Source organism: Gymnoscopelus braueri (assembly GCF_963280865.1).
Source record: "Gymnoscopelus braueri genome assembly, chromosome: 8".
Taxonomy (NCBI): domain Eukaryota; kingdom Metazoa; phylum Chordata; class Actinopteri; order Myctophiformes; family Myctophidae; genus Gymnoscopelus; species Gymnoscopelus braueri.
In genome coordinates this window covers 30,403,948-30,420,627 of record NC_137609.1, presented here as the reverse complement: position 1 = coordinate 30,420,627, position 16,680 = coordinate 30,403,948, and the positions used below count along the sequence as shown (strand labels likewise).

The window sequence follows — 16,680 nt, the reverse complement described above, 5'->3', positions numbered from 1 at the left end:
CCCTCTCCCAGTGGAGAGAGGTAAATCTAGTGTCCACTCTGTCCACGATAAAGCAGATGGAAGAGCAGGGCGATCACCTCCAAGTGCTCCAACCACTGCAGATGTGTTTAGTATCAACATACTTTACCATACAGATGTGTTAACATAATGTTTATTAATTTAAATAGTCTTGGATTGTAGCTCTAACAATTCATGGTTGTGGAGTGTGTATGTGGAGTGTGCATGCTCGTTTTCTGGCATTTATGTTAGCAGTGACACCCCTACTGTCGATGCAGACGTATACACACATCAAACTGTGATCCATGCTAACTAATCAGTAGACACAGTGTTTGCACCTGGTGCAGCCAGAGTCTATCACACAATGCTCTGCTTTTTAGCTGGTATGTGAGTTCGAGGATTTTGACGGCAGCGTGGTGTTGTTGTTGTTGTTGGATGTGTTGCCGACGGGGCCTTTTGTTGGTGTTGTCAAAACACCTGACAGCCAGTCAGAGCGTGTATTCATGCTAACGTCAAATCATGCTAACAGGAGTCTTGTCATGTCACTCTTTTGGCACTGTTGAAACCTCATCGCCAAACGTCAGAGAAACACAAGAAAAACACTCTCTTGCTTTTGTGTTGTTGTTTTTTTTCCCCCAACTCTCCCCATTCTACTTGTCATGATTGTGTGTCTGTCTTTCCTCCCAGGCCTGAGTGTAGGGAACATGTTCTACGTGTTCTCTGATGAGGGCATCACAGTCCTCCAGCCCAGTGAGTGTGAGATACGACGGCACATGAAGCGCACAGAGAGAATCGTCGCCACCTATGTACGTTCTGCTGCGTCCTCCTAGAAAGTACTAGAACAGTGATTCCCAACCTGTGCGCCGCCAAGACCCACTGGTGGGCCGTGAGGGTATTGCAAGTGGGCCCCAAAATATTTGGCAAAACACTTATAACATTAATATAACAAAAATAATGTTAAGAAATGACGGTATTTTTGTTTAGTAAGTTGTTTTCTTCTTCCATTGTAATACCAATAAATAAGAACTTTTTATGTACTACATTGGTTCCATTGATCCAAGCCAGAACATAATCGATTGATTGGCCACTGCCTACTAAACATGCCCGAAATAGGGACGCCAGGTTGAAAGTGGTTAAAAAGCATGTGTGAAGGACAATGTGGTGCCAAACGTGAGAGAGAAGTCGACTCCTTTCTCCATTGTCAGATTGTTGGTTCTGTCCCTTCAGTGTAATGCATTACTCATGTCCATTAGTCAACAGCTCAATGCGATAGACTATATAGAGTCTATAGTACAAGCCCCCAGGTTTGTAATCCATTGAAGAACGCCCTGCTCCATGGACAATAGGCTTTAGATGGTAAAAGTTCGCCTGTTCCTCTGAGGGATTTGGGTTTTACAGGACACTGTAATTATATTAGAGATCGATACAAACTCAATGAGGTGTGTTAGCCGGCTACTGCTGCAAACAGCATTTTCTCTACTTCGCCAAGGTGAAGGGAGAGGGCTCCCTTGAAACAGGGCCTTTGGCACCCACCCACTCGTGTGCGTGTGTGCGTGTGCGTGTGCGTGTGCGTGTGCGTGTGCGTGTGCGTGTGCGTGTGTGTGTGTGTGTGTGTGTGTGTGTGTGTGTGTGCGTGTGCGCACGCGCGGTCGCGCGCGCATGTGTGTTGAAACGAGGGATGCGCAAAGCTCTTGTCAGCAGAGACAGCAGGCTACAGGATTTTTTATCGCGTTGATACTCTTACAGTAGGCTATTACAGTGAGTTAGCAGTTGAGAACTTTGATGTTTAAGCTGCGGCTAAAACGGATGCCCGGGGATTACACTGATGTCAAGATATTGTTATTATTAATAGTATGAGTGTTCGCAGACAGGGCAGCATCACTATTAGCAGTGGTAATTGCTACTGATACAGTATCATCATTTTATTGAAATTGGATACACAACAGTACTCCCGAACGATAAGGGTCAATTTTTACACTGAATGAACAATGGATTTGACTAATTACCTGCAGTCAATACATTGCTTTGCAGGTCAGAAATTCCTATACTATGCAACTTTTTCCTGGATGAGCCAACAAATGTCACTGTATTTATTTTTCTTTCTTCATGCTTTGTTGGGGTTCCCCAGGAGGAGATGTGTCCTAAGGGTCAGGGGGTGTCCCCCCAGCATTGTGTGTGGTCCTCAGCAGTTAACATCAGAGATAAGTACATCTACGTGACTCAGCCGCTGCAGAACCGACTGCTGGTCATCGACACACAGGCACAGAAAGTGGTGCAGGTGAGTGAAGCAGGAAACAGGTCTGCCGTAACAAACAAAACGTTCACATGTTTGGCATTCCAAATGGTGTTTAATGCGGCTGTTTGTGTCGCATTCTAATTCATCTTTTATTTATCATTTAGGACCCCTTCATTCCCATAGTTTACAATGAGCAGTCAGTTTGGTGTTTCAAATGGTAGTGCTGGGCACATCCATGTAATTGCTGCTGCAGGACTAAGTAGGCTACACATATCAGAAGAAAATAAATGTCCGCACAAACAGCTTGATGATTCAAATATATACATTTTATGTCACAGTAAAAAAATAAGTAATTATCACAGTCATTTCACTGTTTAGCAGTATATATTTTACTGTGCAAACAAGCACAGAGCTGTTTCCTAAATTTTAATATTCGGAGCACTTAACTGTTTGTGCTGGACGTTTGTTTTCTTCAGTGAGTTCGGTGTACCTGTGAACAGTTTTATCTCGTCATGAAAACATTTGATTACACAACCAATCGCAACTTGCTCGGTTCAGCTCGCTGCACACGGGAACCTGCCCACGTAAGAAGATGCAAGATAAAATAAATCAATCGCACCTCAAGCACTTAACAATATGTTGCCCAGGTGGGTGCTGGCTGGCCGGTCATTCATCTCACCTGTAAAGGCTGTTTAGAGACCAAAGCCCCTTGGAGTTATTCCCAGGGTCAGCATCATTTATACTGGATGGGAGGAAATAGACCGGATTCAAGGAGGCGGAGGAGATGACAGGGAGGGAGATGAGGAGTACAAGCTAGATGCGAAGAAGGTATTAGATCAGACAGGGGAGACAAACAGAGCGAGCAGAGGGTAGATTTTATATGTCAGAACGTCATAGAACAACTGTCAGTTGTCTTGAATTTGACATGCCTCAAATACTTGCCGGAAATAATGTTGAGCACTCCTCCTCTGTCAACATATGGTTCTTTTCAAATACAAGAACTAAGCGAACTGTGTCGTGCTGTGTCGTGGTTCTGTATTTCACAGGGTCTACAGTCATCTGGGGGCCTGCTCAGGAGGTGGTACTACCCCTGGGTTCTGGGAGCCCAGAACTCACTACTTATATACAACACTTCTAAAATAGCAGATCTACAAGCTCACAACGCAACACTTTGATTTTTTTTTCTTTTTTACGAACCTCTCCCTTCAGGGGTGGTTCTGGTTATAATGGAAATGGAAACAAAAAAAATAATAATAAAATTTTCATAAAGTTTATGGAAGGTTCTGGGTTCATTGTCGAAAAGAGCCAATGTCACAAATAAAGTGTGTGAAATTGTTTGAGAATAAGTGGCATACACTCAACTTGATTTGGAGACCTTACTTTCATGCATTACTAATTGAGTAACACATTAAATTCAGAAATTCTCATTTATAGTTTTTAAGCTTCTGATTAATCCGTGCATGCTGTAGTGACAATGCAATCACTGCAATTGATCTAAAGTTTGCTCTTTACACTTTGATAAGATTATCCAAAATATATGCCCTGCTCTGATAGAGGGCGCTGTAGCTTCTGAGTTATGTGGCAGCCTTATTAAGATTAAGGCTGCTTAATACCAATAACATTATTCCTGCATTATTCTCTATTACATTTGGCCTACCTTCCTCCATTTCATGTTTTGCCTTGTCCTTGTTGGCCTTCATTTGAGGGTGTTTTGAGAAAGTAACGAAAAGTAAAAGGTAAATGGTACATTTATGTATGGCCTTTATCCAAAGCGCTTTGCATTGTTCATTACATTCACCCATTCGCACACCAACGGCGGAGGAAACCATGCAAGGTGGCAACCTGCTCTTCGGGAGCAATTAGGGGTCCAGTGTCTTGCTCAAGGACACTTTGACATTAACTCTGGGGGAGCCCGGGATCGAAAACACAGGTTTTTTCTTTCTTCCATTTTCCTGAAAAGTAACAGTTTTGGACGTACAAGGTTTCCCCCTGACAGCGAAGATATGTTTGAAGGCAGCTTGTGACCTTTGTCTCACACGTAAACCTCCTTTCCTCGTCTCCATTTCTCCGTGTTTCTCACCAAGCTCTAGTTCAGCAATGAAGCAGAAACGGCATGAAAATTACGAGTAAAATGAGATTGAGAGGCCGGGTGGGATGCAGGACTAAGACGTATGGCTGAGGGTTTCCCCCCCTCTTCATCGCCCTATCACTCTCTCTCTCTCTCTCTCTCTCTCTCTCTCTCTCTCTCTCTCTCTCTCTCTCTTCTCTCCCTAGCCTGTGGATGCAAGAGGTTAATGCATCTTCCGTGTCTCTTTGCCCCATTTCCTCCGTCCATCTTGGTCCTACACCACCACGTTGAAAGCCTTTTTTTTTCTTCATGAAATACAAACACAATTCCAGCTCCTTTTTGAGGATGATGTGAAATGAAGAGAGCAGGAGGGGGATCGCTGCACCTGCAACATGATGCAATAACTGCACTTTGCATTTCACAGAACAGCCTGAGCAAAACATAGAAAGTAATTTTCACATTTTGTTGACACCCGACTAATACCCGCAAGCTACACTCTTTAAAAAAAAAAGTAAAACAGTTCAGCCTTGATTAAATAGCCTCAGCCTGCACATTTTGGAAGAGCTGCCATCGTAATGGCGTCTGGTGTCATTTTTGTGTCCATCAGTGATTATGTGTCTTGAGAGAGACCCCACCTTCTCACTCTGTTTGTCACTGTCAGCGAGAGTGGCGTCTGCCAGATAACTGGGTCTGAAGGCTGGACTACAGTGATTAGAGAAATCGCCCTACAGCTAAGCAGAGCCTTTTGCTGCGTTGGTAGCAGATGCACTGGATCGTTACATTGAATGATCAGTGTTTTCTGGCAAAATCACTGGACATTTTCACTTCTGTCATGGCATATGCTATTTTATAGCCATGGGTCTGACTTGGACCATGAAGCAAAGGACTCCACAAAGTTCATATGATGGAAAAAATGAAATTGCATGTTTTCACCTCAGTGAAAAATGAATCCATGATTGAGCTCCTTTTATCCAATAAAGTTATAGTCGGTTCCACTCTCCCAATCATTGAACTCAGCTGGCAGCTTGGCACGCATGCACAGACCTGCAGGTCAGCCCAATCATCCCGCAGCACTTCATGCTTTTCTCTTCTGATCAGCACTGAGTATGGTTCTCTCGGATTTACTCGGGTGGCGGGTGCTACCTACCAGTGGTGGAAAAAGTACTCACATTTTTTACTAAAAAAAGTAAAAGTATCAATACTGCAATGTAGAAGTACTCTGTTACAAGTAAAAGTCCGGAATTCAAAATTTACATGAGTAAAAGTACAAAAGTATTGGTATCAAAATGTACTTAAAGTACCAAAAATAAAAGTACTAAAATGTTTGAAAAGGGCAGATCTACAAGCTCACAACATGTGGCATCGCGACGAGTTGTGAGCTTGTAGATCTGCTATTTTCAAATAGCCTATGTATAAAATAAAGTGAGTTAATGTATGTTTTATAATGTAATAATTAATATCTATAAAGTAACTAGTATCTAAAGTTCTCAAATAATTGTAGTGGCGTAAAAGTATAATATTTGCCTCTGAGATGTAGTGGAGTAGAAGTAAAAGTATAGACAATTGGAAATACTCCAGTAAAGTAAAAGTACCTCAAAATTGTACTTAAGTACAGTACTTGAGTAAATGTACTTAGTTACTTTACACCACTGGGTGCTACACGTAATGACAAACAGACCCGTCTCTTGCATTTCCGGTTCGGGGAGACCGTATACGCTGCTCTTCACCGTACCTCTTATGAGAAGACAATGCACACACGCACGCGCACACACACACACACACACACACACACACACACACACACACACACACACACACACACACACACACACACACACACACACACACACACACACACACACACACACACACACACACACACACACACACACACACACACACACACACACACACTCTAAATATCAGTATGTCAGCAGTGTGTTGACTTGACACTTGGCTGACCAGTGGAGAGCAGAGGGCTGGACCTTCTATTACTGAACACAGGTCTTATGGTCTCGCTCCACTGAGGAGGGTGTCAGCTGCTCGCGCTCCATGTCAACAGGAGCAGGGTAATGGATTGTGTTATTCCTCATTGTTGACAATGCACCACACCTTGGGTTGAGTGGGTTGCCATCAGTTTCTCTCTCTCTCTCTCTCTCTCTCTCTCTCTCTCTCTCTCTCTCTCTCTCTTTCTCTTTCTCTTTCTCTTTCTCTCTCTCTCTCTCTCTCTCTCTCTCTCTCTCTCTCTCTCCCCCACTACCTTTCAGTCTCTCCATGCCTCTCTCGCTCACTCTTCCTCTCACATTCACACTCCCTTTCCTCTCTCTCACCCTCTCTTTATCTCATTGTGCCCTGCATAAGGCTAAATGGATACAGAAAGGATTATTAGGCTCAATTCAGCACCATCAGCAGAGCCTGCCAAGATTTCAGGACAAAGGACAGCACCCATCCCCTGCTTTCACTGTATTACGACAGTGCTGTATACATAATTATCGTCGCTGTCGGGTGGAAACCTTGTATATCCCAAACCGGGACTTTTCAGGAAATGGGGAAAAAAAACCGGTGTTCCAATGGATCCAATGAAGTTATTATTTAGTCACAAGCTCTTGTTAATACTTTTCATTGAGTAAATATTTATAAAACCCACAGACAGACTTAACCACTTTAATTTTCACTTAAACTTTTTTCAAAAATAGAATATCTACACAATCTACAAACTCACAACGCGTTGTGGATTGGTTATTTTTGCTACTTTGTGTGACACTGTAGTATGGCAAAGTAGGACATTAATTTACGAAAAAAACATATAAAGGTGATATATGGGAGATACAATGTTTCGCCCGACAGCAACGATATACTGTTATAGCTCAATGGGTTATGTTTGAATCTCTCTCTCCCTCTCTCTCTCTGTGTAGGCGGTAGCGACAGACGCTGTTCCAGTAAAACTGCTGTATGACAAGTCACACGATCAGGTGTGGGTTCTAACCTGGGGAGACATGCAGAAGACGCACCCAACCCTGCAGGTATGGAGCAGTTGGCTGTGTGTGTGTGTGTGTGTGTGTGTGTGTGTGTGTGTGTGTGTGTGTGTGTGTGTGTGTGTGTGTGTGTGTGTGTGTGTGTGTGTGTGTGTGTGTGTGTGTGTGTGTGTGTGTGTGTGTGTGTTTGCATGCACAGATATATGTGCATGCAAACACATGCATGGATGACAAGGTGTAACAGGCTTGAACATAGTTGTCAGTGTTTCATTTGTCTTAGGACTCAACAATCCTCCTCTAGACCTCCCAATGTGGTTAAAATGTTACGATATGAAGATGTCTTGTCTGTGTATTTTTTATTGTAAGCTGCAAGTTTCTCTTGAAATAATTAACTTAATATTGAATTGAAACACTCCAAGAAATGATTTTGTCATAGGCGATTTACTGTAACCTCAAAAACCAGTAAATGTAAGTAGTCAAGAGAATGTGGAACTAATTGATAATCTATGTAATCCACACATGTAAAGAGATACGTTTATCAACAAATGTCTTAAAGATTTGCTGTCTTAGACAACCACGCTGTTACACCAGCGTTGCTGCTGTGAAGCAGTTTTTATTTATGGAAGTGTTTAAAAATACCCCCATTCCCTGGAAAGACTCAAAGTTGGGAAGAACCTGTGAGAGAAAGCCGCCATTGTGTGCTTCCCACAAGAACAAACAAGAGGGAAGAGCTCTTTCCCCACCATATAGAGATGGCCCCTGACAGGATGCTCTGGGTTGTAGCAGAGTGGAAAGATTTCAGGATTTCCTCTGACACCTTTAATTTCCGCAGCTGCCTGAGGTGGTACAGGCGTTGCTTGAATTTTGCCACAGCCTGTGTGTGCATTTTCCAAGCCAGGTCCTCTTTAATGTGCACCCCAAGTACTTGAAAATGCCTACCTTCTCCACTGGTTCCCATTATTTAAGCTATTCATGCTAATGACGTAGATACAACCTTTGAACACAGCAACGGTTGGTAGGTTCAAACATTCTAGGCATCAGTATACACACTTGAAATGATATAGAAAGCACTTCTCTGCTCAAAAAAATACCTTCCGTGGACAGGGCCCCTCAAAGATGCCAAGTCGCACTTTTTATTTAGAAAGCAGTCTATGATTTGTTTGTGTGCAGCTGTACTTTTATTCTGTGCACATATAGGATTCCAGGAAAGCATTATAGATGAGTATCTGTGTGAGTGCATCGAAGTAGAGAGCAAAACAGCCCCCCGCTCCTTGTGTTCCCTGTGATAAGTATTTCCGTGAGAGCAACTAATCTATGTATGTTTTAGAACGTTTACCGATGCAGGAAAAAACAGCAATTCACAGCTGAGGCGCTGTCTGCTTTGTGACTACGGTCCCTTTGGACCACTGGTGTTGGAGACTTCACAAATGAGAAACGATCACAGGTGCGGTGGTGTCTAATCCGCCTCAGGGGATTGGGTGAGGCGAGGGGGTGGGGGGGGGGGAGTTTGGAGGGGAGGGATGAGGACAGTAGAATAGTTCTGGTTTATACCAGAGGGAAGAAGGGCGAGGTGTTTATAGTGTGTGTTTGTGCGTGTGCGTGTGCGTGTGCGTGTGTGTGTGTGTGTGTGTGTGTGTGTGTGTGTGTGTGTGTGTGTGTGTGTGTGTGTGTGTGTGTGTTTTCTGCGCACCGGGCACGAGTCACCATGGGAGCCCATTGTCAGCTTTGTAATGGACACAAACATGTTTATTGTTCTGCTTCGTCCTCTCAGAGGGAAGGATCCCATTATAATCTTCGTGAAGGTGTGTTGTTTGGTCTGTGTGGCATTGGGATTCACTGTGTCAATCCATTATGGGGATTGGGGAGGACACACTCAAAACAGAACAAATAGATGAAAGGTTCTTTAGAGGTTCTTTTGTGGCCTGAATGGGGCGCTACTTTTGCAGTGAACCGCCTAAGCCTCAAGAATACTTTTACCGTAATTGAAGGGCTGTTAGCCATAGAACTTTTTTTCATCGTACGATGGTGTCGCCCATCGCAAAATAGCAATTTTCAGCAACCAGTGAAGATAAGTGAACTGAATACACAAATCCGATCTAATCACCTGCAAATAACAGTGTGGACAGTCAGACATAAAGATAAGATACAACAAACAAATCAGACTTGCCTGCAATCTGAACAAAGCCCTATTCACAGAGGCCTTCCAGGGTCCATTTGATATCTAGTGGTTCTAGCTCAAGCTACAAGCTACAAGATCTACAAGCTCACAACGCTGAAGCGTTGTGAGCTTGTAGATCAGCTATTTTCAAAATCTTTGCCTCTTTCTTAAGTAATATTTGACAATTTGGCCAATGTTTGAACATTTTTATAATGTAGTTTACTGATTACTTTTGATGCAGTATTGGCCTTGGTCTTTAAGGACTAAAATTGTCACTTCACTGTCATCTGGGGACCCGCCCCCCCCAAACACAGGTTGAGAACCACTGCTATAGGGCATCAAAAGGTGTGTCCCTGTTATTATGAGCCGAAAAAACACATTTTACGGTGTGGCTCTGCAGGAGCCTGCCTGTCTCTAAGAGGGTCAGTTTGTGTGTCTGTGTCTGGACCAATCAGCAGTAGAAATGGACACTAGGACAACTGCGGCACTGCGGCATTTACATTTTATGAAATGTTACCACCATAATGTGGAATGCCCTACCAACAGTAAAAACGTGTGAATCCTTACTCTCCTTCAAAACCGCTCTAAAAGAGCGCTTACAGGTGGCTGCAATTCAGAACTAGCCCCTGTAAAAAGCCAAAGTCCCCCAACCCCCCACCCCCCTACTCATTTATATGATGTCATGAGGTCTGAGATTGGAGCCACACGGTGTTCCCATGACGATCCCGAGGTCTACATGATTAGATGTTTGAGTGAAGTGAAGATGCCACACTTCGCCAAGGACCGGTTTTGGATTGAAATGACATTGCAAACAATGGCTACTTTTGCTATTCGTCAAAGTATGTACGGCTTAACCCATTAAGACCGGGAAAGCATCTGTAATTTTTTTTTTCTTTGGCTATTCAAAAAATAGCAGATATACAAGCTCATAGCGCGGCACTTGGTCTGCAATTTGTTTTAAAATCTTGTACATTTGTCCAAATCTTTGAATATATATATTTTTAAAGCGAACATTTGTAAAATATGTTGTTCCAGGGACTCCCCAGAAGCAAGGATTTGAGTTACATGTTCGCTTTAGAAAATATATATTCAAAGATTTCCACAATGTTCGTATATCTGCTATTCTTGAATAGCCAAATAAATCTTAAAGTGACACAGATGCGTTCCCGTTCTTAATGGGTAGTTTAGAGATGAACCGTCACTTCACTAGCCAGCTCTTCCTCTAATTTATGCTCAATCGCACAACGCGCGACAAAGTATATGAATTGGCTTTAGAGTGTTGGAGCCACAGGGGATTGATTGTTCTTTGTTGTTGTTGTGGTGCTTCTTTGTTGTGCGAGGTTCAGGTGTGTGTGTCATCCCTTCAAGCTGCTGGAGCAGCACTTCAAATGGAGGAGAGAGAAATTCTATGAAAGACAATTATTCTTCCAACAACTTTTTTCCGTTGTTTAATTTTTTCAGAAAGAGGCAAAGGGTAAAAAAACACCTTTTATGCAAAAACATCCTCTTCTCGTTAACGATGGTTTATCTGGACTGCAGATGAAGCATTATTTGAATTTAATTTCGTCTTTTTTCTCTCTTTCTCTCTCTCCCTCTTCCTCTGCAGTCGTTCAATAGCGATGAATAATTAGAGAATGGGGCATGAATCACTCAAATATGCAATTGCAGTGAAACCGCATAATGGACTGGAGGGCATATGGATCACACCACAAATAAATGGCCTGATAATGTCATTATCATTTGGGCTGTAGGTAATTGACCTCTGCATCAGCATCCTGTCACCACCGGAGGCACTGCTATAGCGGCTTGGGTTGTGTGTGTGTGTGCGAGCGTGCGAGTGCCAGTGAGATGGGCCTATTTTCAAGCAGCCATCATTTATAATGGCTCAATATCCCTGTACAAATATGGGAGGGAGTGTGATTGTCAATTCATTAGAGAAGACAAATAGAGGAACAGGGGCGGGCAAGCTGAGACATGGCCTTTCAGACTGTCAGAGCTGTCTGTGGAATTACGTGCCAACAAGATGTCGACTCTTGGCTGCAGTTTCTGTGCAAGGCCAGTGCCCACGCGGTATCTGTCTACCGATCTATCTTTGCAACTACTGTATGTATCTATCCATCTAACGGCTGACCTACCTATCTGCATACCTATCGACTTACTGTACCTATACCGACCGACCTACCTACTTGCTTACATACAATAATTAACTATTACCTACAGTACATAATTATTACCTATCTATCGGTCTGTCTGTGTGTCTGTCTGTCCTCCAAGTGTGTTTCATACACTTGGAGGTATTTGAGTGTCTTCAGCACACTAAATTGGAAAGTGTTTATTTATTTAGTGTGTAAATTTGTAAACTTGTTCCAGAGGCACTGAGCAGGAGGCTCTCAGCAGCTCTGTCAGACTGTTCACAACAGTTTCATTTCAAACCTTTATTTATTCTCAAAGGACATTGAGGTTGCCCTCATTTTCAGTGTCGTCGAGACAGTTCATTACATGTGTGGCCCAGGTGCAACGACACAAGGAAATCTTGACCATGCTTTAAAGAAAAACGATTGTTCTATCCTTGGAACATGCACTCCACTGCGTGACATCGACGTATAACGGCTAGTGGCTTCTAGTGATGTATTGAATTTCCCAAATGACACAGATATATTGAGCCGCTCGAGGAATTTCATCTCATTTCCAAATGGATGTAGTTAGGTACGCAAAAAAAAGAAAGAAAAAAGAAGCGACTCAGGGGTTTTGTGGAGAATGAATGCTGTGGAACAGCAAAGCTATTCAGTCACAACCAAATCCCCCCTCAGGTGTTCGCGGCCCCCCACCGGCAGCCAGAGATTTGCTGGTGGGGAGAGTGAGCCTCGATGTGGGCCTCTGTGCTGAGTGTGTGGATATGAAATCCGCCAGATGAGCAATGACAATGGGAAGCCATTGGCGTTAAGTTCAGAGCACCTCCAGCCCCAGAGAGCATAACAGCTGCCTAATTATACGTGAGTGATATTAGAGTGAACCTCATTAACTTCCCCATTTTACTCTGCAACAATTATAATGATCTTTTTTTTCTTTTTCTTTTTTTTAAAGGATCATCTCTACGATTGCCAAAGGGAAAGAGCGCAAGGTTATCTATTTTATAAAAATGGATAAGAGTTTCTTTGTCACAGAGAGTAAAAAAAAAAGTTCACTGTACTGTAGCAAAAGTAACAACATGAAAACTTGTTAGTGGTAGTTACTTAGTAGGGATGCAACGATATATCGGGCGTATATCGGTATCTGCAATATCGGCCATGAAAATGCAATATCGGTATCGAACCGATATCAAAATAATATATCGGTTTTACCCGATATATTATTTTATAATATTTACGTTTGAATGTGAAGCTGTAAAAGCCTTTCATGATGATGAAGGCTGCAGATTCAATCTGCGTGTTATGGAGAAGCTTTCAAAAGGGTCAACAAGTTGGAAATATGTTACATAAAAATACTACATTTACATTGTGCATCGTGCAACTAACATGTGCATCATACAAAATACATCAGGTAATGAGAATGCACTGTTTGTTAGAATTCTGCATTTGCACCCAGAATCACAGTTAGGCCTACTGTATAAACCCTTCTGGAAACTTGTAATGCAATATCGGTATCGGTCAATCTGTCAATTTGACCATGCAAATAATCGGATATCGGACAAAATGTCAATACCATGCATTCCTCCTTCATTGTAAGTTAATTCAACTCTTAGAGTGTACAAATGGAACCAAATGGACTCGTAAAGGTCCATTTGGTTCCATTTGTATACTGTCAGAGTTAACCGGGTCACCAAGACTCAGGAGTTTACAGTGTAGCCCCCTGCTGGGAATACCATAGAGAATACCATAGAGAAGCAGCTTTAGTGAAGCTGCCATAGACTTCAAAATTGGTTTGAAGCTTAGTTCCTTTCCTCTAAAAGAGACACAGTCCCGCTCTCTTTCTGTGAGACTCTTATTTGACACATTGATAATAATATGAGTGGGTTTCTAAAGCTAGAAGCTTTTTAATGTCACAAAAGAATACCAGTGATAGAAGATTCTGGGTGCAGAAAAGCTCATTACCATTTTGCATATACCCCCTTCCACTCCTCTCTCCTTGTATCCCTTCTTGTCTCATCTATTTCAACAGATGCTAGTTATACAATGCATTATCATGTCACTTGTTCTCGTGTTTTTGTCATTTCCATTTTATTTTCTTGATTGCAAATGCAAAAGTGTGTTTTTAGATAGTATATTGTTTAGACAGATGCTAGTTTTCATTTATTTAACCGATATCCTAATTTCTTTTTGGCACAAACCATTGTTTGTTCTCTTTGCTCTGCACTCACAGTATGTGACTATTTACCTTGTTGTTTGTTGACTAAGCTTCATGCTTACTCTGTTTACTCTGATCTTACACTTGTCACTCTGGATGAGAGCATCTTCTAATGCCTAAATTGTAAATTGTAATTTTTTAGTGTTTTTTGGCTGCTGCAAGTGTTCGGTTTGCGGAAACAGTACCTATCAGTCCTGTGAACAATTCCATTCCGCTATAGGCCTTAACAATCCTCAACCAATTCTCAACCTTAACATGTCACGGACAGGGAGGCATGTGGAGGGACCGGTCCATTCCAATGTAGACGAGTTTCACTCCAGAGAAACAGGCTCTTAGCGTCACTGAATGACTTCATAGGAGAGCTGAGCCGAAGCCGCATTTCACAGACTTGCAGTCATGTGACATATTGTACAGTAGATGTTTATCTGTTCCAGGATATATGGGCGGTTAAATCCCAGGATATATGAACCGTTCCCTTGTTGGTGATAACTTGTGGAAGCAAGGTGGCCAGGTGATTACAGCGATCATGCCGTGAACTACAGATCACACGTTTGATTTCTGCGTGAGCCCCGTACCCTGTCACAGTGACCTTGAGCAAGGACACTCTGCCAAATGCTGATTGTAAATGAACGGAGGCGGCTTCTCTCTGTAATCAGTCAATTAATTTTGCCCTATTTTAGTCTCATCCAAATGTGTACTCCCAGTCTCCCACAATATACGGCATATTGAGGATTAGGAATAGGAATTGATAAGACTTTATTGATGCTAATGCCATTAGGGAGGTCTGATTCTTTATTGATTCCATTATTGATTCCTGATACATTTTCGGTGTGGAAAAAGATTACTGTAGGTCTGCATAGGTTTTCAGCTATTTTATTATCTGAGTCTGAACAGTGTAGAAACGGTAGAAAAAAGGCATGCATTTTTTTTTTCATTTTCAGTATAAACACATGATGTCATGGTTTTGCAATAAGAAACAGAAAAACGTGTCAGCATTGATAAAAGGAATTGATAAGCTCTGAGGCATACATTGTAAATTCTCTGATTTAACCATTCTGATTCTCCAATGATTCCAGTTCTCGATTCCCAACCCTATTGAGGATAATCTTATCAAACATTTGGTAAATACAAGTTTACATACACTGTAACGTCATTATGATGTTTACTAATTGCTATACAGTTGTAGCAGGACAGAAAAAACATTATGTTTCCATGAAAGGTCACACCATTCACATATTAAATATTGCTCATTGAAAAGTGCAGTTACTGTGGCTTCACGGTGCCTAACCTCAAGGATTCAGGTGATGGTTATGAATGTATTTTACAACTTTAGGATCAATGGGTATCTAACATGCAACCATGTTGCAGAGCACTTTGGCAGGATTGGCAGCATTGTTACTGTAATAATAATGGTATTGAAACCAGCAACTCTTTCACCGACGTTTCTGTGTTGTACATGATTACAGGTAAAGAAGAATGAACTGAAGCTGCCTGTGTGTGATAGTACTGTCTATTTCCTCTGACTCTGCCTCTCTGTGGACCTACAGGTGATCCCCCAAGCCAGTGTAGGAGAGGTCCATCGTACCATCCGCACAACTTTCCAGAGGGTTGATGACTTTTTCATTCCTCCGACCAACTTGATCATCACTCACGTCAGGTGCAACACACACACACACACACACACGCACGCGCACACGCACACACATACTGTACACACATCTCGCCCTTAAAGCACCTTCTCATTATTCACTAATCACAGCCATCCCTGTAAAGTGAAGGAGAAATGAGCAAATGAGAATTGTAATGAGAATCCCGACGGGTAATAGTCGCCCTCGGAAACAAAGTTGCGAGGCTATTAACCTTTTCTTCGAACTTTGCCACCTCAGGTTCGCCTTCGTCTTTCTCAAGAATGAACCCGCGGTACACAAGATTGACCTGGAGACCTTCCACCGCGTCAAGACCATCAGTTTCAAGAACTATAGCTGCGTTCCTGTCAGCATGGCCTACACCCACCTGAGTGGCTGCTACTTCGTGCAGTGCCAGGGCAAGAGCCACCTACAAGCCCCGCCCCAGCTCCTCCTGGACAGTGTGACGGATACGGTGATTGGCCCGAACCGCAACGTCACGGGCCGGCCCTATGTATCTCCGGACGGCCGCTATATTGTGACGCCCGACCGGCGGCGCTCAAAGCTTGTGGTTCAGACGGTGTCGTTCCAAGGGAAGCTAGGCGTTCTCCGGGAGGTGGACAGCCCGCTCGCTGTGTCAGACCTGGTGTTCCAGCCCTCGTTCACGGAGTCCAACCGCTATGTGGCGGTGGCCACGTCTGGCGCAGGCACGGACCTGCTCCTCTCCGACCTCTCCTCGAGCCGCGCCGAGGTTCTCCGGAGCCTCAAAGAGCCCCTGGCCCCTCAGGCCTGGCCCTGGGGAGGTCCCAACAGGGTGGTGGTATCCAGCGGGTTGTTTGGACAGTACCTGGTAACGCCGTCGGCAGAGTCCTTGTTCGTCCTGAGCGGTAAACAGAAAACGCCACACTGCGAGGTGTCAGACATCAAGAGAGGGAACACAATCGTCTGGGTCGGGGAGGTATGAGTGAAGGAGAGGGAAAAAAACAGAGTAGGAAGGAGAAAAAAAGGGTGAAATAAATGGAGAAGAGAGAGAAAGAAAGAGGGAGCAAGAGGGAGAGATCAGGCCAAAATGCTTATTATTAAGATTTATGTGGACTTAAGTTGTGGACTCAACCCTGGGACTGAGCGAGAGGAGGACACACCTGGGTTTATTGTAACAAAAGTACACTTAAAAATAGAGTAATCGAGAAAATATAAAGAAACCCTGTTGTGATATTTCTATTGGGAGAAAGTGTCAATGCCGTTCAGTGCAACAGTGATCTATGTGCACTTAAGTA

At 43.1% G+C, this 16,680-nt stretch overlaps 1 protein-coding gene across 1 annotated transcript in view; it reads left to right on the top strand.

Moving 5' to 3' along the window:
- The window catches only part of fstl4 (follistatin-like 4), a gene marked incomplete at both ends in the record, with an annotated part of 288,121 nt that extends 271,754 nt beyond the window's left edge, over nt 1-16,367 (top strand). Inside the window, 5 exons of the mRNA XM_080435198.1 lie at nt 685-803; nt 2,126-2,275; nt 7,217-7,324; nt 15,326-15,435; nt 15,665-16,367. Coding sequence (XP_080291324.1) covers nt 685-803; nt 2,126-2,275; nt 7,217-7,324; nt 15,326-15,435; nt 15,665-16,367 — 1,190 coding nt within the window. The remainder of the gene's footprint in view (nt 1-684; nt 804-2,125; nt 2,276-7,216; nt 7,325-15,325; nt 15,436-15,664) is intronic.
- Between the last annotated feature and the right edge of the window lie 313 nt (nt 16,368-16,680).